Source organism: Antennarius striatus, chromosome 12 (assembly GCF_040054535.1).
Source record: "Antennarius striatus isolate MH-2024 chromosome 12, ASM4005453v1, whole genome shotgun sequence".
NCBI classification, from domain to species: domain Eukaryota; kingdom Metazoa; phylum Chordata; class Actinopteri; order Lophiiformes; family Antennariidae; genus Antennarius; species Antennarius striatus.
In genome coordinates, this window is record NC_090787.1 from 4,903,900 (window position 1) to 4,924,605 (window position 20,706).

Below are 20,706 nucleotides of genomic sequence, written 5' to 3' on the forward strand. Positions count from 1 at the left end.
TAGTTTAAATTTCATTTCACCTGCTTTGGAATAAGTTTCTCTGAAAACTGGTGTGTGGAGGAATCAAAGCAGTACCTCTGGAGCCCATCGGGGGCAGTGTTGTGTTTACCTCCGATATTCTTGTCCCACATTTCGCTGCCATCTAGATAGATAGATAGATAGATAGATACTTTATTAATCCCGGATGTTTCTGTGTTTGTTTCTGCAGCTGGAGATGTGAAGTTCCTGCTAATACACTGAATGTCTTCTTCCGAAGCATCATGTGACTCCTGACAACGCTTCTGATTACGGCGTCTACGCCCGGCACACGGTATCGGGACAGAACGCGTCTTATCTGAGAGAAGTTTATTCTTTTGCTCATTAAATACTGCTTGTACAGTCATTGGACGGTGAGACAGACAGATCAGAACGAGTGATGACATCACAGGCACGTGAAAAACATGGTTGGCAAATAATTTCACAAGAGGGATGTAGAGATAATGCATCATCAGTTAGGATGAAGATTAAGGGCTCAAAATGTTCAGGCACTTTTTTTTTTCTTCTGACAAATTCTAAACCTAATTCTGAAATTTAATGAGTTGAATCCAGCAAATGTTTGCCTGAAAAAATAAGTGAAAATCAACCTCCTCATCAAAATCATTCTTGATTCATTCTAACATCTAAATATTGTGCATTTTCCACAGCGAGTGCAGCTTTGAAAGTGTCATTTAAAAAAAAACAAAAAAACGGTGGCGTTACGATTAGTGTTGACATGAAATGTTAGATACTGATTCTGGTCGACTGTTTAAAGGTGTTCATACTTTTCAGGATTTGGCACATGTAAACAACTGAAATGTCTTTGTGCAGACGCAACTCTTCTGTGTTCACACACCGACTGAGCCGCGCAGAAAGGAAATAAAACAGTGGAATGTTCGTACAATCTGCGATCGGAGTCGATTGCGTCGGTGTCAATCCACCAGCAGGGGGCGGCGGCGGTGGCGGACTAGGAGGCTCCTTTGGCTCTCAGCTTGGACAGCAGCATCTCGTTCTTCCGACATTCCTGGTGACGGGAGCATTTGGTCAGTCGGGCTTTGGATTGGTTTGCTAATGAACTACAGAACCAATCGGATGTCGGCGCCGCTTCTCTCACCTCTTTGAAGTCCTTGACGGTTTTGAAGTAAAGCCGCTGCTTGTCCAGCAGCTCAAGGTACTCGTCGTTCAACTGATCGCGCCTCATTTTATTCTCCTGCTTTTTCTTCTCCATCTGGAAAGACAGAGAAGTCAGATGCGATCACTTGTGTTCGTGGGGTTCGATTTGTCCCGTTTTTCCCTCACCTTGATGCGACTCTGTTTGATTCCCTCCACAATTTGCTCCATCTGCCGGAGGAACTGGTCCTTGGCTGCTGAGGACGCCATCGCCCTGGGCAACGGCAGAGCGTTCAACTTGGATTCATTTATTTAAAGCCACAACACATGAGTCTGTTTGTACTTACTGCTGGAAGTTGTCGTGAATGGAATTCAGCAGATTCACCTGCAGGCACCAACACATCCGTTTGTTTTTGTCTCTTTACGAGTCGAACATCAGAAACAGGTCAGAGGATCGTTTTACCTCCTTCTCCAGATACACCTTCTTATCGTCCAGCGTGTTGTACAGCGTGAAGAACTGCTTTGTCTCTTTGTGCGTCGCGGAAACTACAAAAACAAAAGCGTGTTATCGTCTTTCAGACATTCGGTGCGTCAGTTTACCCCTGTTGGACCCACCTTGGCCGTAGAGCTCGATGAACCTCTTCTGGTACTGGGTCAGCTCGGCCCGGCTCGGCACCTCGTCGATCTTCCTCTGCAGGATGGCGATCTCACGGTTCCTCCGAGCCTGACAGAACGTCGAGATTTAATCTGCCGCTTAAAATAGTCCCCAACAAGAATGAGCGCGAGTACAAAAATGACGTTCTGATCAAACGTCATTTAAACTTCATTAACTGGCAGCATCGTCAGCTGACCTGGGATCTCTGACCTGGCTACTGTAGATGATGTCATCATGCAGATGTTAAATCCCAAATATCAAACACGGCTGACGTTAATCGGGATGAATGTGAGCGTTCAGGAGGACTGAGTCTGGATCTGGGATCAGGGTCCAGTTCAGATTCTAGTTCTAGGGTGTCACTGAGAGTTTGGGGTGGATCCGGGTGTGGATTCAGATCCTGGATCACAATGAAAACACAACTGGCTCCAGATCCAGGTCTGGTTTACATGAAGTGAAGTCGGAACACGTTTGTGTGTTGTGTCCTCCTATCGCCGGCCTGCTATCGCTGACCTCATTGCCCACAGAGATCCTCTAGCTGCATCTAATCTGGAATGTGTGTGTGTGTGTGTGTGTGTGTGTGTGTGTGTGTGTGTGTGTATTACCATGAGCAGCCGGATCTTCTGCAGTTTCTCTCTGTCTGTGTTGTACTGTTTGTCTATCAGCTGGTTCCTCTCCTGGGAAAAGAGGGACAGTTCAAATGCGGGCGGAGCGTCGGTGAAGACGACACCTGATAGGTGGAACGGGATTGAAACCTTCTCCTCCTCAGTGTCCTGTCCCGACGCCGACTTCAGCTCCTCGATGTTCTGCTGCAGACGGACCATCTCCTCCTGGAGACGACATCAGACGTCAGCAATGTTGAGGCGTTCCAAACAGATACCCACTGGGTTGGTAATTCGGTTCCCCCGCCTATCTACTCACCCTGCAGTGTGTGCGGAACTCCTGCTCCTGCTGCTTCATATTCTCGTTCATGGTCACCAGAGCCTTCAGCTTCTCCAGCAGGCTGTTCAAACAGAGCAGAGCTTCATCAGGTGGGCTGGCCCCGAAGGTCAGAGGTCACAGCTTCAGGTGCCACACTGCCTGAGTGTCCACGAGCAACACACTAAACGCCTCTGACGACAGAACCCTCAGCTCTGACCCAGGCAGAGCTGCACTTCCCCTGTTCGCCAGAGGAGGGCAGTACGTCTCAAACTGCTGCATCTTGTAACAGATTTATTCAGACTGAACGTTTTATCCTGAATCAACTCAAACCTGAGATGAAATTTAAATTAAATCTTAAATTGAGGAAATTCAGGTAATATTGGCTTCATTTAAATCTTTTGTGTTCTGATAGTTTTTCACTTCTTTCAAGCTATTTTGTCCTCAATAACCTCAACAAGAAACTATTTCTGAGTAATTTAATGGATAAAACTAGATTTTTTTGTCATGCAGGGCTGATGAGTCAAAAAGAGATGGTGGTTTTTGTGGTTTCATCTCAGAACAAAAGTTAAGATGATGTTACCCCTCTCCACCACTAACCTGCTGTCAGCCTGCTCCTCCATCTCCTCTAGAGACTTCAGCACTTTGTCCAGTTTCTCTGAGTGCTTTACGGCCTAGAAAGACACACAAACGTTCCATCTGTAAAAGTTTCCAGAAATATTGAAGGAAAAAAAGAAGCACAAAAAGGAAATCAAATGTTAAATTTGCAGCCAATCAGAAGCATAGGTTCACCTCCATCAGGTTCCTCTTGGCCTCCTCGCAGCCTTTCTTCACCTCCGCGTGCTTTGCCTGTAGCTGTGGAGACAGAAGAACACCATCGTCATCATCAAACCCAGAAAACCCCGAGTGGATGGATGATGGATGGATGAATGATGACAGATGTTCTTCACCTCCTCCAGCTGTTTGCTCCTCTGCTGGATCTGTTTGTTGAGCGAAGCCACGGCTCTGCGGTGCTGCTGCAGCGGGCCGTAACGCTCCGAACGCTCCTCTGAAGACAACTCCGACTGCTGCAGGAGCAGAAAGGGGATGCTGACAGACGCTAGCAGACAAGACGATAGCCGTAGGCTAAAGGCAGCTGCAGATTCTCTAAATTCATTCTTTCCACCAGGATCATGAAGTCGTTTCAAAACCAAAACCACAGGAAGTCTCCTCAGACTGCTGCTCACCTTCTCGGCGTACTCAGAGGCGATCTGTTTGATCTCGTCCGATTGCATCCCCACGATCTGACCCACAGCGCTCGCCGTCAGCCTCCCCTGATGGACGAGAGAAGGTCAGGTCCAGACACAACAGTGGGGGGAGAAACGGGTCCAGCTGCTAAATATATAGAAAAAAGAGGAAACAGGAAATATGCCCCTACCTCTTCGGTTACCATGGCAGCCATGTTGGTCATCAGGGTTTTGATTCGCATCTAAGAGATAAACAAACACTTTATTTGTTCAGGTTGTGCTTAAGACCCGCCTCCCAACCAATGAGCTCTCCAGAAAATTTCATTCATTAAAGTCACGTCCGTCTCTCTGAACAGTGAAATGCGCTCAGAACTCACCTCCTCTGCCGCCTGCAGGTCTTCCTCCTCCGACACCTCCGCCATCCCAGGAGGCGACGCCTGGGAGCCACCAGGGGGAGACGCCTTCCTCTCATCCGCCTGGAGGAAGACGTCCAGGATGAAGGAAAATCATGTGGGAAAGAAGGACTTTCAAGACCGAATCAAACACCTACCTTATCCTGTTTGTCCTGTTTGCTGAATCCGTATCGCCTGGAGGGGGGAAACAAACACCGGTGATGAAACTTATGAGACGTTATAAAGCAGAAATAAAACCACACACGCCATGCTGCATCACACGTGAGTAGAAATCCACGTTCAGGGCAAACAAATCCATTAAAAAAGGGCATCAGAGCAGAAACGGTTGTATCCATAAAGGCTGAAACAGGTGAGGAGGAGTTGTGGGGAGAACAAAGCCTCATGCGTCCAGAAATACTCACAGGAGGAAATCTGACACTCTAGTGCAGAAGGAGATGGATGGATGGAAAAACAGGGTCAGAGAAAGGTGATGACTGAAAATGACAGACGATGATTCGCAAGAAGGCGGGTGGGCGATTGCAGACGTCACCTGAGCTTGGAAACTCACCTGCCGTACTCCAGCAGTGTGGAGTGAACCCTGGACTCCTCGTCCAGCAGCTCCCCGGCGTCGCGCTGCCTCCGGTACCTCCTCTGGGGTTTATACGCCTCCTGAAAACCAGCGGAGGTTAACTCAGAGGACATGAGGAGCGATGGGATCAATGAGGAGGAGCGCAAACTCACCAACACGTCCCGAACCGCCTTTACGGACTTGTCTCTCCTCTGGAGGAACTCTTCATCCTGGACCAGAGGGATTGACAGCACAGGTTTAGCACGACCACACCGCTATGACACCGCTCTGCTCAACGTGAGCCGGGTCTGGCTTTTACCTCCGGGAGGCTGTGGGTCTTCTGGAACTGGGAGATGGAGTAAGCTCTCACGTAGTCCCCCATCTCCTCCCTGGTCTCGATGGCGCGCTTCACCAGCCACTGATACATAACAAGGACTGGTTTTACTCCCCAGTAAAGGGTCTCCTCTGGTGAGTATTAACCCAGGATGAGCGTGGATCTCCATTCAGGAGTTCTCTCACCTGTATCACCGGGAAGATGTGGATGAAATCCAACCCTTGGATTTGATGAGGCTCGAGACGATGAGGACATTTCATTTTGGGAAGAACGGATACAATTTTCTCCGTCAGTGCTCTGAAAAGAAGAAAGGTGGTGACAATCGCTGACCATCCCTCCAGTTAACACATTCTTCAGACCAGCGAAACAGACGTCAAAGTTATTTTAACTTCAGACCAAATCTGGTCTTCAGACTCACAATAAATGGGGTTTTCAAGTGATTTTTGTTGATACTGAGAAGTTTTTCGACCTTAAACCTCAAAGTACTTCAAAGTAATTCTGAATGAAGCCCTTACATTTTCTGTCCAATGGTTGAATTCTCTTGAAAGAGAAGATCCACATCGATGTCAAAGTTACACGTGGTGATGCACCAGGTCATCCCGCCGACCACCTGAAGAGGAGGAGGAGGAGGAGGAGGAAAGCTGCTTGAGGCTGGTGATTTAAGTCACATGATTACATGAACCAACACATGTGAAGGCGGTTCCTGGGAGCCCGATGGACCTTGTGTTTACCTTATCAAACGGCGACAGTCCTTTGATTCTCGCTCTGAAGTATCCGGCAGCCAGCAGGAGCTCCAGGATCTCTGCCAGCTTGACACTCTGCTCTTCATCCTCTCGGGTTTCCACCTGGGAGCCGATGTTTATTTTAAAAAAAATTGTCAAGCTACATCTTAAGAGTGAAGTCATTATTCATTCCATTTATATTTATTCTAACAGGCGTTGGAAGTAGAAACATTCTGATCCACCTCCATAGAGGATCTGTGATGTTCTCCAGAGCAAAGCAGCTGCAGAAAACCTGTTCAAACTCAGAAAGCTAGCGACTGATGACGTAAGTGACGTAGTTTTTCCAAAATTACTGTCCTTAAGCGCGTTCTGAGCTTTAAATGGACATGTTTAAACAGCTAAACAGAACAGAGGTCCCCCCTTTCATAAGCTAGCTCCAGTCGTTAGCCACCTAGCATACGTTGTGTTTGTTTACGGAAGTCGTTACGTTTGTGTTGACAGTAAACAACCTTGTTGTTGTGTTAAAGTGTGTTCTATCGTGTGTTGTAAACGCTCCTCACCTGGATGAGGTTCCCATCCTGGTCATACTGGGCTCCCAGTTTGGATCCAGTTCTCACTCTATGGAATACAGACGCAGCCGCCGCCATGACAGATGACAGATCACATGACTGGAGCACGTGACGGGTTAATGTTTATCCTTATACGGGCTTAGATTCGTTCGAACCCAAAACAAAAAAAAAGTAATGGTTAAATAATCTTTATTATCGTCTATTGTATTTTAAAAGAGAGTGTTTAAAAATTGTGGCGAGAGGCACAGATGCGTAAACGTTAAAGCATGCTCTCTCGCACACAGTCGGAAGGGGGCGCTATGAGGCAGAACCACAACTATGGGAAGGCGCCGAAGAAGACATTAAAGTAGGTTAACTAAATGCACGGCTGAACGTGCGTTATCCTTTTTACAATTTTAAAGCCAAATTCATTTTTAACCTTCAAAAATGCGAAACATGTCTTTCGTTGTTCACGTTTCAAAAATGTATATGCTTTCTATCTTTTTTGTACTTTATATTGATGTAGAGAGATCAACAACACCTGTATTGTGATCGTAATTATTTCATTTTAATTTATTGAGTAAAAAAAACTTAAAAGTAATTAAATCCATGTTAGCTAGTGTAAATCAGATTTATTTTTATTTTTTATTAGAATTGTTTAAATAAAGCGAAAATGAACGTTTTTATGACGGTGCTGCTCATTTTACGGCACGTAAATTCCGACACCGACGTGCTTTACGTTACACGTGTGTCCGGTTCCTTCCGCTCGGCGGTGTTTACTCCAGCATGGCGAAAGTTACCAAGAAGAAAACGATTAAAAAGAAGCGAAAGGCGCGCGCAGAGGCGGCGGGGGCGCGCACAGAGGTGAAAACGGATGTTTTTTACGACGAGGAAGAAGATTTAAATAAAACCGATGAAAACATCCCGAGCGAGGAAGACGAGAGCGAGGAGGATGAACGCAAACGGCAGAAGCTGCTGGAGGCCATCAGCTCCCTGGGGGGGCAGAGGAGGAAGACCCTGGGGGAGAGGTCCGAGGCGGCGGTGCAGATGTCCGAGTTCACGGTCAACGCGGACGGGGAGAGGGACAAGGTGGACCTGTCGGACCTGATTGGGACCATGGAGAAGACCCCCAACGTGTCCAACAAGACCAAGAGGCAGCTGGAGCACCTCAAGAAGGGGGGGGTGACCGTCGAGTGCCCCCTCAGCAAGCAGGAGAGCGAGCGGATCCAGAGGGACGTGGCCTTCCAGAAGGCCGCCACCGAGGTCAGCCAGTGGAAGGGGGTCATCAAGCAGAACCGGAGGGCCCCGCAGCTGGTGTTCCCCCTCAACCAGGAGCCCTCCGGCCCCAAGCCAATGGAGAGGGTGGTGTCCGGCTGGAAGGCGAGTACCCCGCTGGAGACGGAGATCTTCGCGCTGCTGTCGGCAAACAAGCAGCCCGTCAACGACCCTGTTCTGACCCCCGTGGAGGAGGAGGCCCTGAAGGCCATGAGCCTGGAGGAGGCACAGGTCCGGCGGGCGGAGTTGCAGAAGGCCCGGGCACTGCAGTCGTACTACGAGGCCAAGGCGCGGCGGGAGGCCAAGATCAAGAGCAAGGCCTACCACAAAGTCCAGAACCGAGCAAAGCGCAGAGACTTCCTGAAGAAATTCGAAAACATGGTGGCGTCGGACCCGGCCGCCGCGCTGGAGGAGCTGAGGAAGATAGAGGCGGCGCGGATCCAGGAGAGGATGTCGCTCAAGCACCAGAACAGCGGCAAGTGGGCCAAGTCCAAGGCCCTCATGGCCAAGTACGACGAGGGGGCTCGCAGAGCCATGCAGCAGCAGCTGGAGGTCAACAAGGAGCTGACCCAGAAGGTCGTGACCTCGCTGAACCCCCAGGAAGATGAGGAAGAAGAGGAAGAGGAGGGATCGGGAGATGCGGAAGTGCTGCCGGATTTTGTGAACGACGCAGAGCAAGCGTTGGATTATTCGAATCCCTGGATGAGAGGCAAGCTCACCGAAGAACCGACGGAGACCAAGACGGACGAGCCGATGGATGAAGGTGGAGCTGGAGCGGTGAAGAAAACGGTTGAGGAAGAGGAGGAGGAGGAAGATGTGGAGGAAACGGAAGAGGAAGTGCTCCTCAGACAGTTTGATCAGCGGAGGAAGCGGCGTCAGGCTCAGGAGGTGGACCTGTTACCTGAAATAACGGCTGATGGTGATGATGATGAGGAAAGAGCAGAGGAAGAGGAACAGAAGGAGGGAGAGGAGCTGTCGGAGTTCACGAGTATTTTCCGAGAAATCGCAGACGGCCGTCGGGAGGCGGCGGCGGCCGCCGCCGGCCAACTGGACTCCTCTGCTGCGCTGGATGAAGGACTGATGAGGATCAGGACTCTGGAGGACGTGGAGCTCCTGAGTCAAGAGGTGGGGCAAGAGGCGGAGGAGTCCGTTCAGGCCCCGCCCCCAGAAAAACCAGCTCAAAAGGTCGACAAGAAAAGGAAACGGGGCATCGAGCTTAAAGAAGTTCTCACCAAGAAGACAGAGGTCATCAAAGCCGCCTTGGCTCCGACCGTGGAAGACGCCGAGGATGGCGATGAAGATCTGGACCAGCGGGGGCTCATCAGAGAGGCTTTCGCCGGCGATGATGTCATCGCAGACTTCCTCAAGGACAAGAGAAGTCGGGAAGAAACAGGGAAACCAAAGCCGGTGAACCTGGCGCTGCCCGGGTGGGGTGAGTGGGCGGGCCTCGGCCTCAAGCCGTCCAAGAGGAAGCGCAGGAGGTTCGCCGTCAAGACGGCGCCGCCCCCACCCAGGAAGGACCGCCACCTGCCCAGCGTCATCATCTCGGAGAAGCGGAACGGCGCCCTGAGCGCGTGCCAGGTGAACTCGCTGCCCTTCCCTTTCCAGAGCCACGCCCAGTTCGAGAGCACCATCCGCGCCCCCACGGGCCGCACCTGGAACACCGAGCGCACCTTCCACAAGCTCATCCAGCCCCGGGTGGTCACCCAGCTGGGGGGCATCATCGAGCCCATGGCCCGGGAGGAGCTGCTGAAGGACAAGAAGCAGCAGTCCGCCACCAGGGACACCTTCATCAAGAAATATTAACTACTTCCTGTTTGTTACTTCCTGTTTGAGATCATCAGATGTTTGTTGAGGAAATGTTTGAAATAAATTCTGCCTTTAGGCAAGATACTCGTTGAGATGCATTGATGTTATTTTTATAGGCAGATTCATGGCAGCACAATGATGACGTCACAGGAAATGACTGTCAAATTAAAAGTCCTGTTTTTGAACCATCTGGCTGATTTAAAGCTTGTAGTTCCATTTGAATTTATTACCTGTGCCCAAGTAATTATACTTAATGGAAATATGTTTGTGATTAATTGTGTATAAACGTCATAAAAATAATATTAAAGATATTGTAAGACTAGTTTCATACTTTCCTGTAATATTTAACCTGAATATTTTGGGGGATGTAATGGCGTGTATCGTCCTGCGGAGGGCGCCACTACCATCGGAATGTGAAGCAGATGTTTGAATCCATCTGAGCGGTGTATAAGATAAAAACAAAAATAAGTAAATCATGAAATTTAATTTTCCTGTTTCATGTCTTTTTTTATGTCAGACTTTTTTGCACATTTTCAAACACGTTTGAGATTTTTTAAAATGTATTGTTGAAAAAAAAAAAGATCGAATAAATGTAAAAAATAATTTTTATCATTTTGTGATTTCGGCATCCCCCATCACACGTCATTCTATGACGTCACAGCAAAACGCGCTGCATCTTCAAGCTCCGGAATGTCGATCATAAATGGATTAATTAGCACTTAAACTTATCCCCAATTTTTCTCACTTCATTGGTCCTCTATGGCTCACCTGTGTCGGGTGAACGCACCTGTGCCTCATCGCATCACCTGCCCACCTGTTGGGGGGGTGTTAAGGTCTCCGGACCTCCTCTGTCTTGACTTCCAATACATCTGTAAGAAGAGGAGCCATTTCCGTTGCGTTAAACCTTCACACATGGGTGAGAGTGCACACGTTGGCACCTGACGTCTCTGTATTTCACGTGATAGACACTCTATTAAAGGTGGGGGTGGGATGGGGGGGGGTCTGTAATGGACTATGCATCAGTTCAGGTAATGCTTGTCAGCTTGAGTGCCCAGGAGGCAGTGGAGAATTCCATTTAGAACCCTGATAGTCCCTAAATCAGTCACCCCACCCTCCTCTTCCTCTCTATCGAACCATCGCCTTCGGTTCAATTACAGCTTCATACCCCCCCCCCATACACACACACACACACACACACCGGTCCTTGGACCCGGTGCTGCCCGCTGGACTGCGACGGGATCCTCACTCAAACACATGAAGGCCGCTGCGCCTGTAAATCAGCCATCTCAGTGAGGGAGGGTGTGTGTGAAGGGCCAACAGCCACCCCCCCCCCCCCCATGATGGAACATGTTTTTCCCCGTAATGCCCATTTGTAAGATCCGGTTAAATATTTGTTCTAGGATGAAGGAGCTTTTCTGCCTGCATTATTATTATTTCACTGCCGGAAGTGGTTTTCCTGCATTTATCACCGCATTTAGCATCTGCGGTTTTATTTCCCACCGCAGTCCAATTGTCTTGAAGGTCTGTGCAGGAAACCGTCTGATAGAGGACTCTTTCTCCATCCACCCCCCCCACCTTCATCCTCCTATAATCCAAGGCCCAACTCCATTCCCACCCTGACAGGTGTAAGATTAACTTAGTTAGGTGCAGAGCCGCTCAGGCGCGCCAAATTAAATTAATGGAACAAATTTCCCTCCTAATTAAGATGAAAATACGTGTCAGTTGTAACCTTGCTGAGCACTAATTATGTACAAATGATTTATCATCTGTTTCGTCCTGAATAGCAATGGGCTCACCTCTCTGATAGCCCTGGCTGGCTGTTAAGAGATGGGCTCTGATTAACTCTGACAGGTTGTGCTGCGGAGAAGCTGCGCGTCCCGGGCCAGCCAATCAGAGCCCAGCCTGGGCCCAGACTCTCCTCCCTTCCATTAACCTACATTGAGTGTGCAGCTGAGCATCACTTTGCTTCGGTTCCTTCTTGTTTCTCTCCCCGGAATGAAAATAAAGTACATTCAAAGAGGAGTGGATGGGGGGTGGGGGTGGGGGGGTGGATGAATCCCACCGGATTGGATCGAACTAAAGCACCGAGATGAGTCTTTAACGGGATAACAAGTTGACTAACGCCCATGCATCAAACGTGTCATGATTGGTCCAAAAACAACAAACAAGCTCGCATCACTTTGGTACCAACCTGACACCAGCAGGTGGCGCAAGAGGTTAAAGCGCGCCGTGCGTAAAACTCCAGCTCGGCTAAAAATATCATAAACACACAGGACTTCTTCGCGCAATTACAGCCATTCCATCTTATTTCTTCTTGGCTTGCAACTACAGATATATCTGAATGGGCAGCGGCTCTAATTAGCATCAGAATCGGGGTCCCTGGTGATGCTGTGGGGGACACACCGGCCAATCTGTAATCATTGTTCTGCAGGCGTGCACACATGGGGATGCAGCCCGCTTTGTCATTATCATTCAATATGCCACACGCATGCTGGCATCGCTTCCGTGGAGCTGCCAGCGACGATGCATTTGCATTTTTCCCTTCTTATAGTTCCAAGAATGTGCAGACAATGACGCACACGCAAACCAGCGCGCCTGAAGATGGTTTTCCTCCCTCGTCCTATGTCTCATTTCCTCCTCGTGTTCTCCTTCTATCCAAAAGTGATTATGTACAGGTGTCAGCTGCAGCCATTAGGGATGGTTTGACTTTCTATTGTGCTGTGCGTTTATTTAACCGACACTTTTCTTGTTGCTTTGTTGCGTTAAATGTCAGTGCGCGCTTTGCGCCTTTAACCGAGCATCTCCGTCCAAACCCGGTTATTCCCCCGCCGCGGGACGCGCAGCTCGGCCGCGTTAACGCGAATTCGGAGCTTGTCAGGCACCCTGACACGGAGAGGGGGTGTCAAACACTCATTGTAAGAGGGGGCTTCACATTTCCGCTGCATGCCCTGTGGGTGTTTGTTGTAAACGCGCACAATTGAAATCTCTGTTCTGACAAAAATCCACTGAAGGAATGAGAAATAAGTCTTTATTTGTGTTTTGACACATTCAAACCCCAAAAAGAGAGGGTTTTATTTTACATTTACGCACGTCTTCCTCAGGTTTATTCACATTCCTGCTCATAAATATGATTTTTTTAAATTCATTTTTTCCAAACAGTCCTACCCAAAGGCACCAACAGCAGCCATTTTCCTTTGTTGCCCCCACACCCTGTCCCCAGTTTTCGCCCAGCACCTCCCGCATCACGGCTGTCTGGGGATTGGTGGATGTTGCGGGGAGGGAGGGGGTTAGAGGTTAATTATAGACAACAGAGAGGTCACAGGGCCTATTATTTTGGAGCTGGGACCTGCAACGGTCCAATGGGGATGACATTTACGACGAGGGGGCCCTGCCCCACCCCTCCATCGCCATCCACACCCACAGCCCACCCCGCACACGCCATCACTCACATTTATACTGAAGGGGCCGACAGTGGGACGCAGTGGTCTGGTAATGAAAAGGCCCTCAGCGCCCGGATGAGGCAGGATGATGAATTGAATCCCTGGCTGTTCTCCGGCTGCGTCGGGGGGCCTCCAAGTAGCCCTTGACAACTAATTGAAAGCCCCCATACCCTCCTCTTACCTAGCAGACTTCCTTTATCACTCTAATTATTAGGGTTAAGTGAGTCTCCCGTGGGACAGACGAGGGGTAGAACATGCCGACTCATCTTATTAGATAAAAAATAAATGGCTGGAGCGTAAATGAATCACAGTAACGGCCTGTGGAGCCGTGTGCAGCTCACTGGTGCTGAAGGTGACGAGACAGAAGGTTTACTGCTGGACAGAAAACACCTGAACGTGTACAACATGAAGGTTTCAATTTAACCTCAATCCAGCTCTCCGTAATATCTGCTAGAATGTAAAAATGGGTTAATCCGCGACTGAAAATAGTCCCAGTGAATCCTTTTTTAACTGATTTGAGTAATGTTTGCTTAAAGTAAAAGTCAGCAACTGAGGATGTGATTGAATTTTTATTATCTGGGTTTGAGACAGAATTCACTAGAGATGACAGGTTGGAGGTTTAGGCTTTAGGTGGATTTTAAATTAAACACCGAAAAATGGCCTTTAATCTAATGTCTGATTGTTCCTTTCTGTCTTTATACATAAAACGCTCCTTGATTAATTTATTGTAGTGAAGATATTCTCTTTTCAATGTTACCATTTTGGGGTATAACTCAATATGTTCAATTTTTAAAAATAAATCTTCTTCCAACACATCAAACATATTATTAAATGATGTATTTTTGTTTTCTTGGAGTTTTAACATTTTTATTTTTCTAATTTTAAGTATAAAATATTTGACTTGAGCTGCAGTGAGTGTTTAGAGTTTGTAGGGAGCGTAACTTTAAGTCTTTTTGATCAAATCAGATTAAATCTGATTTATCAAAGAATAAATTATTAAGAATAATTCATTTTAAGAACAGAATCAGATTTTGCGAAATGATGGCAACCAAATTTCCCTGAATAAAAAAAAGAAACAAAATTTTGAATACCAAAATGGAGATTATGACACCGGTACAAACACACACACACACACACACACACACACACACACACACACACACACACACACACACACACACACACACACACACACACACACACACACACACACACACACACACACACACACACACACACACACACACAGCAGCTCTCTCAAACTATATTCCACTTGGATTTTTCAAATCAGCCGCATGAAAACTCCACTCAAAGTTAACTCGGAGCTTCGGGGGAACGAGAGCAGGATAGGCTGTTTATGTTCAAACTATTGTGTAGCCAAATATAATCCCCCAAACCCCATCATGAGCAGCAGGCCTCAGTATGCTGAATGCAAAATGGAGTGTAAATGGGACTGAGGATTAAGGTGATCCACTCTGCTATGTGACTTTCTCACCTCTGCATCTCTGTAAGCCTATTAGACCACAAGAGCAAATCAGATATGACGTGTGTGTGTGTTTGTGTGTGTGTGTGTGTGTGTGTGTGTGTGTGTGTGTGTGTGTGTGTGTGTGTGTGTGTGTGTGTGTGTGTGTATTAGTGTTTGTGTGTGTGATGTTAGTGTGTGAGGAATGACTTCAAGATCCAGTTGTTTATTTTCTGTGGCTGAAAGCTGGAACATTGAGATTCATCAGTTTTATAAATGGCGTAAAAAGCCACAAATTAAATAGAGCTCTCTGTAATCCTACATTAAACACAACGCTCCTCTCGTCTGACCTCCATGTTCAATAATTGACATTTAAAAACACTGACATTTAAATGAATCTCGTTACCTCCACCAACAAAAAGGTGGATGATGTGTGTTTGAACAAGTTTTCTTCTTTGTTTACAAGACAGTGAAAAGTTGTAAACAAGTTCTGCTAAAACAATTGTGGAAAGGACTCAGGATCAGTTTTTTTTTAAAAATTCTGAGATAATGATCTCGTTTTTGAAACACACAACAGGATATTCTAAACAAATGTCCATGGACACCTTAGTCCATCACTATTTACACAACTGGATGGTGGAGATAAACTTTACATTTGATGAAACGAACTGCACATAAATTATTTTGAGCATCTAGCTGTGTTTTTAATGTTTAGATTAATTTAAATTGTCTATTTTCTTAATTTTCCATAGAAGAAGGGTCAGAAAATGAATTTGAAAGTTGTTCATCTCCTCCCCAGCGTACATCAAAAATAACATTCACAACTCGAGGTCAAAGGGAAGAAAGGAATATCATTACTAGATGACTCTTTAATAAGTATGTTGTTTGACTTAAATTACACAAGAGGACTCCTTTAAACGTGACGTATCTCTTATCTGTTTCCGACTCAATAAAAAAAAAATCAGTATTTCATATACTTAATGATAAACAACTGTTTTAACGTGGTTTATTCCGAGTCATCCGGCTGTTTTAGGTAGAATCGGTTGCTTTTATGGATCATCCATTGACCGGATCCTCAAATCACGTGACACATCATCTCTGCGTAACGCGTTGACGTCACGGCTCTAAAGGCCAATTGGGCGCTCGTTCGTCTAATACAGCCGGAAGTCGTCTCAGTTACGAGAAAGAGACGGCTAATTAATAATTTCGTGTACTACAGCCGGGTATTATACGTGTTATTTTACTTAATGCTGTATAAAATGTTGCATTATATTCGCACAGCGTCTCTGTCGACATGAGGTAAGATATATTACTGACCTCAGCTATTAGCCGTTAGCTGTTAATGACACACAGTTCATTTAGCTTCTTAGCTAACACATAATCAGGCTACTCTGCTAACGTCACGCTAACTTAGCATAACTAATGGCATCTACATTTCTTGTCCTATATTATTATTTTTATTATTTTTAATTAAAGTATTTGTGTTGATCAGTAGCGATAGATGAAAACATGCAAATTCTGTTTAATTACTGCATTAGCGGTAAGGCTAATAAGTTTAGCAGGTTGCTCGTTAATCGTTGCAGTTTTGGCTGAATGCTGGTGCTAAAAGGAAGTAAAAATCAGTTCGTATGAGTCCTGGGTTGAGCACACAAGGTCACATGAGGAGGTGGACTCTCTCCAGGTGTGCCTCATGTTTTATCACCGCCTGACAGGCACAGGCCAGGGCTAAGGGTCCTCTCAGGTCATCTGGTGGAGCTGCTCTCTATGGTGGAAACCAGGCTCAAACTGGGAGCAGCTGGATCACCAGTAAGAGCTGAGCTGACTATGACACAAGAGGCGTAAATGTCTTATCAGGTTCTGTTATCACTCTGTCCTTAAGTTAAAATATGATATAAACACGTTTAGCATGTCTTGACCTCCGTCTGAGAGATGTTTTCTTGTTTGGGAACTGATTTTGGTGACATTTTTGGAGCGGTGGGATCAATTGAGTCGCTTTGCTTCTTTGTGGATAATGTCTGCAATGTTTCCCCATAATAAACACGCCTTCATATTATGTGTTTTTTGCTTCATGAGGCCCGTGGGTCAGAGAGGACTGTAATTTCATCTGTGCTGTATGCCATGCATATATGGTACATTTGACAATAAAGCTGACTTTGACTTTGACTATGGATGTCCCTGACACTGACAGCCATGAGTAACAGTGCACCGGCCAGAGACCCGCAGCGGTGGCTGGGGTCCGAGCAGACGCCGCAGACCTCCCGGGGCCCCTATATCTCCGTCATCACCAACAGGTTAGATCATCTTAATGGACGTGAAACGCTGGGTGTTCCTGCTCACAATGTAAGCATTTTCCAAGCCTCTACTCTGAATTTTAGGACCACCAACCTGATGATCCGGGGATCCATGCTGTTCTCTGTGGGCGTCTTTCTGGCCTTAGTGCTCAACTTACTTCAGGTCCAGAGAAATGTCACCCTGTTCCCCCCTGATGTCATCAGCAGTATCTTCTCCTCGGCCTGGTGGGTGCCACCCTGCTGTGGCACAGTCTCAGGTACTTGAACACACACACATGCACGAACACACACGCACTGCAAATGGATATATACAAATACACGTACAGTATTGACTGTGAAGAGGAGAAAAATCCTGGAAAAAGACACTACAAACCTTTCCAGAACTTTTAAGATTTAAAAAAGAAACAGATCAGACAAAGAATTAAGACGATCCATATCAGAGCTAACTGAAAAACTACAAGTAGTACTGTAATTTAAAAATGATGGATCAGAGTGATGACCTTCTTCCTCATATCTGGCAGATCTGAAATCAAGTTTGAAATGAGATCCTTTTCTTTTACTGAGCCAAATGAAAATTAAAAGTTCAATGCAATTACATAAGAGCGTCTGCAGCTGTTAGCGTTTAAGGACGGCGAGCATGGGTTGGAGCATCCTTGCATATTAAACCGCTGCATGCCCACCAGGCTTGACTATCCCGTCCTCCCCTGGGTGGAAAGCGATGGATGGAAATATTCCCAGGAGGCTCAGCACAAAGTAAAACAGCCTGAGGCGCTCTTCCTCCCCAGACATGGCGCTCCTCCATTCAGGAGCCCGTCGCTTCCTCTTGTTGCTAACACACACACACAACACTCTTCGCCCCCCAGGGGAGGGGTTTTTTGTCGTCTGAGTAAAAATTAATTTGTTTTGAAGCCTCATTAGTTGTTGCAAGAGGTTATCCCACAATCGACATTGCTGAAGTTTCATCTTCACCATAGAACCAACTTGAAGTATCTGAAATCGACTTCTTTCTGTTTGACGGAAGGGAAAAAAGAGACGGCACTTTGTGTAAAAGTAGATTAGAATCGCTGGCTGTCAGGAGGACATTAAATCATTCATTCTTCTTTATTTTTCCCTGTTCAGTAATCCTTCCACAGCTGAGCGAGCGCACCGGGATGCTGCCTGCATGCTAACAGCAAACATCTAGCTGTTGACAGTCGTGTTGCCTCTCGTGTTGATTCTGGCTCTTTTCTTTCACAGCATTGATCGGGTTGCTCTACCCCTGCATCGACAGCCGCCTGGGCGAGCCCCACAAGTTCAAGCGGGAGTGGTCCAGCGTGATGCGCTGCGTGGCCGTGTTTGTGGGTATCAACCACGCCAGCGCTGTATCCTTAGTCTGTTATTGAATGGTGTGAGTGATTTAAACGTGGCGGGTGAAGCTGCAGCTCTCTAAATCCATTCTGAGTCCAGCTGTTGACCGTCCGGTCCTTGACCACCCCCCCATCAGAAAGTGGACTTTGCCAACAACGTGCAGCTGTCTCTGACTCTGGCAGCGCTCTCCATCGGTCTCTGGTGGACGTTTGACCGTTCCCGCAGCGGCTTCGGCCTGGGGGTCAGCATTGCCCTGCTGGCCACCCTGGCCACCCAGCTCCTGGTTTACAACGGAGTGTTTCAGTAAGATCCCGCTTCCTTTACTGTGAGGGGAAGTAAGCAGGAAGTAGAAAGGAAGAGCAGAGCTAGAAATATCTCTTTAATGCAGGTTCACGCTACTATTAATCCACTTCGTTGGTTTTAAGTGACAGACTAGGATTTCAGTTCGACCTACAGATGTTACCTGTGTGTTTAAATCTACTTTTGTGTGAATTCTTCTCATTAACATGCGTTTTTAAACACTTGTGTTTTCAGGTATACCTCTCCAGATTTCCTGTACATCCGCTCCTGGTTGCCCTGCATCTTCTTTGCGGGTGTGATCACGATGGGGAACATCGGGCGGCAGCTGGCCATGGTAGGAACGTCTGTAACATTGTTTTTCTGTGAAGCTCCAAGCTTCCACAGGTCATGATGGTGGATTGTTTTTTTACTTCCAGTATGAATACAAGTTTGTTCAGGAGAAGAGCCACCAGGACTGAAGGACCTCACGGCTCCATCCTTTGTTCGTACCGATGCCGTCTTTCCACCGACCTGAAGCCGGCGTCGTTGAAACCCCGGGACCAGCCAGACTGGAAGAATCTGTCAGGCACATTAAACGAGCCCTGATCTCCTGGAGGAAACAGTATTTTTCAGTTGGCTCTGCCCTGACGAGGTGAACGAGAGCAGTCTGTTTTTGTTGTCGTTTCTCCCTCGGGTGCAGTTCATCTCTCCTTACCTGGGAAGGGATTAGCGGCGGCGCACCTATCGTTCTCCAGATCAGCTGGGATGTTTGAAACCTTTGGCTCCATTGTGCCAAACACAGGCTCACAGGGATCAGTGTGGAAGTCTCTTATCTACCCAACCTTTCACATTTCTTCATGTATCAGCGCAGAACACCTGATGTTTATCTTTATATTGTATGTAATTATCTTATTTCTACATTTAAATTCCTTCTTTTTTTTTGCATTGAAGTGAGGCTGCAGAGTGTTCAGTGTTAAGACAGCATTGGTGAGACATCCATTACTTCCTTTATTGTAGGACCTGACTTTAACGTCAGGGAGCGACGATGTTTCAGAAATTTACCTACAGCTTTGTCAGTTCTTGTTTAAAAAAAAAGCCTCTAAAACCAACAGGAATGCCAAAGATAACTCTTCTTCCTCCTTGTAGTACTTAATAAAACCTGGATGGTCACCTTGATGAACCTCAGATGTTCAGGACCTAAAAGTTATGACAGTAATAAAGAAGATGGGCAGTTAGAGCTGACAGCGGAGTAAAATGTCTTCTAAAGAGCGTATGTTTGATCCTAGCTAGATGAAGGTGTAGGAACGATCTTATAGTCTGATAGGATCTTTCTCTAGATAAGCTTTTATTGGATCTTTTCTGTATATAATCCATGGTTCTAACCCCCCCCCCATTCAGCAGTGTTAAGCTAATCAAAGAAGAAGAAGGAAGGAGCACTTGTGTATCTGAGACATTACCGGATCATTTAAGGGACCTTTTTATAAGGATTTGTGATAAAATAATTGGTCTATTTAGGGGTTTAAACATTAAAGATGATTAAATAAGTGTTTTAAGAAATTCCAACTCATGAATAAGAAAATATAAGAACTTTTCGTGCATGTTTTTATATCGACGCTGTAGTTTAATCAACATGTTACGTCAACATTCTGTTTGTTGTACAGCCGTGAGGGCTTCACACACACAGAAGGTCTGAAACCTCAATATGTGCAGTTTGTTACGTAATAAAGCCCACGGCCGTTTGGCTAACGCCTGTGAATCCTGTTCACGTCACGCGTGTCGAAGGCTTTCTCTGTTAAAACACGCAGAGATGAACGAGAAACCGTTTCCACAACGCTTCAGTTCGGTTTAACATATGGAATTTTAAAGAAGTACTTTTACCTACTTTTGTGACACATTTGAACAATGGCCCTTTTTATCTAAAGATCTGGAATTAAAATATATAAATTGTGTGTTTTAGAGTGTAAAAATGTTTTTGTGGACCTTGAAGGAGCTAACGCTAATGGCATGTGTTATGCGTGTGTGTGCTATTTTAGAAGATAAGAGTTGTCGTCTGTGTTGCATTTAAAGTCCAAATCCTATTTAAAGCTCCAGCTAATTAAGTGTAAATATCTCATATCTGGCACCGACGACGCAACACAAACTGTGTTGCTGCAGCAGAATTGCGCCCATCAAGCGGCGTGGCGCTGAGCGCTAATGTGGATTAATGCGTCTTGTCTGGCGGCGGCTCCCGCGGACATGCGCTGGTATGGACAAAAGTAATTAAGATGAATAATCAGGATTTAAAGAGCCTTTGTTTGCATTACTGCTAAATTCCAGGA

The 20,706-nt window shown here is 46.6% G+C and overlaps 3 protein-coding genes across 5 annotated transcripts; 2 read left to right on the forward strand and 1 right to left on the reverse strand.

The window, feature by feature from the left end:
* Positions 1–345: 345 nt before the first annotated feature.
* ccdc93 (coiled-coil domain containing 93) lies at positions 346–6,595 on the reverse strand. Of its 2 annotated transcripts, XM_068328559.1 has the most exons (24): positions 6,498–6,595; positions 5,947–6,060; positions 5,731–5,825; positions 5,401–5,512; positions 5,201–5,299; positions 5,055–5,111; positions 4,882–4,982; positions 4,736–4,753; positions 4,472–4,508; positions 4,299–4,397; positions 4,113–4,163; positions 3,922–4,008; positions 3,646–3,762; positions 3,488–3,550; positions 3,296–3,369; positions 2,699–2,780; positions 2,533–2,607; positions 2,383–2,454; positions 1,741–1,849; positions 1,589–1,671; positions 1,473–1,510; positions 1,315–1,399; positions 1,130–1,243; positions 346–1,039 (listed from the first exon to the last, which is right to left on the reverse strand). In XM_068328559.1, exons 1-24 carry the CDS (start codon positions 6,582–6,584, stop codon positions 983–985), a joined length of 1,926 nt encoding a protein of 641 aa, XP_068184660.1. In that variant the 5' UTR covers positions 6,585–6,595; the 3' UTR covers positions 346–982. The 2 variants fall into 2 exon arrangements, with proteins under 2 accessions (XP_068184660.1, XP_068184661.1); XM_068328560.1 differs by lacking the exon at positions 4,736–4,753 and having other exon boundaries at positions 348–1,039.
* A 639-nt stretch (positions 6,596–7,234) lies between these two features.
* Positions 7,235–10,042, forward strand: si:dkey-251i10.3 (uncharacterized protein LOC553498 homolog). The gene has a single exon (XM_068329161.1). The coding sequence runs from the start codon at positions 7,272–7,274 to the stop codon at positions 9,564–9,566; it is 2,295 nt and encodes a 764-aa protein (XP_068185262.1). The 5' UTR covers positions 7,235–7,271; the 3' UTR covers positions 9,567–10,042.
* Positions 10,043–15,621: 5,579 nt separating this feature from the next.
* On the forward strand, positions 15,622–20,337 carry insig2 (insulin induced gene 2). Of its 2 annotated transcripts, XM_068329145.1 has the most exons (7): positions 15,622–15,770; positions 16,660–16,762; positions 16,847–17,019; positions 17,999–18,123; positions 18,246–18,412; positions 18,644–18,743; positions 18,826–20,337. In XM_068329145.1, the coding sequence occupies exons 2-7, from the start codon at positions 16,662–16,664 to the stop codon at positions 18,865–18,867; spliced, it is 708 nt and encodes a 235-aa protein (XP_068185246.1). In that variant the 5' UTR covers positions 15,622–15,770; positions 16,660–16,661; the 3' UTR covers positions 18,868–20,337. The 2 variants fall into 2 exon arrangements, with proteins under 2 accessions (XP_068185246.1, XP_068185245.1); XM_068329144.1 differs by lacking the exon at positions 15,622–15,770 and having other exon boundaries at positions 16,626–16,762.
* The last annotated feature ends 369 nt before the right edge of the window (positions 20,338–20,706 follow it).

Excerpts from the sequence above, each read along its gene's own strand:
- si:dkey-251i10.3 (XM_068329161.1), top strand. The coding sequence starts at position 7,272 with ATGGCGAAAGTTACCAAGAAGAAAACGATTAAAAAGAAGCGAAAGGCG.
- insig2 (XM_068329144.1), top strand. The coding sequence starts at position 16,641 with ATGTCCCTGACACTGACAGCCATGAGTAACAGTGCACCGGCCAGAGAC. Across the intron at positions 16,763-16,846 it reads ATCTCCGTCATCACCAACAG|GACCACCAACCTGATGATCC; the intron begins GTTAGATCATCT and ends TCTGAATTTTAG. Across the intron at positions 17,020-17,998 it reads CTGCTGTGGCACAGTCTCAG|CATTGATCGGGTTGCTCTAC; the intron begins GTACTTGAACAC and ends TTTCTTTCACAG.
- ccdc93 (XM_068328559.1), bottom strand. The coding sequence starts at position 6,584 with ATGGCGGCGGCTGCGTCTGTATTCCATAGAGTGAGAACTGGATCCAAA. Across the intron at positions 4,983-5,054 it reads AGGCGGTTCGGGACGTGTTG|GAGGCGTATAAACCCCAGAG; the intron begins GTGAGTTTGCGC and ends GCTGGTTTTCAG. Across the intron at positions 1,672-1,740 it reads CATCGAGCTCTACGGCCAAG|TTTCCGCGACGCACAAAGAG; the intron begins GTGGGTCCAACA and ends TTGTTTTTGTAG.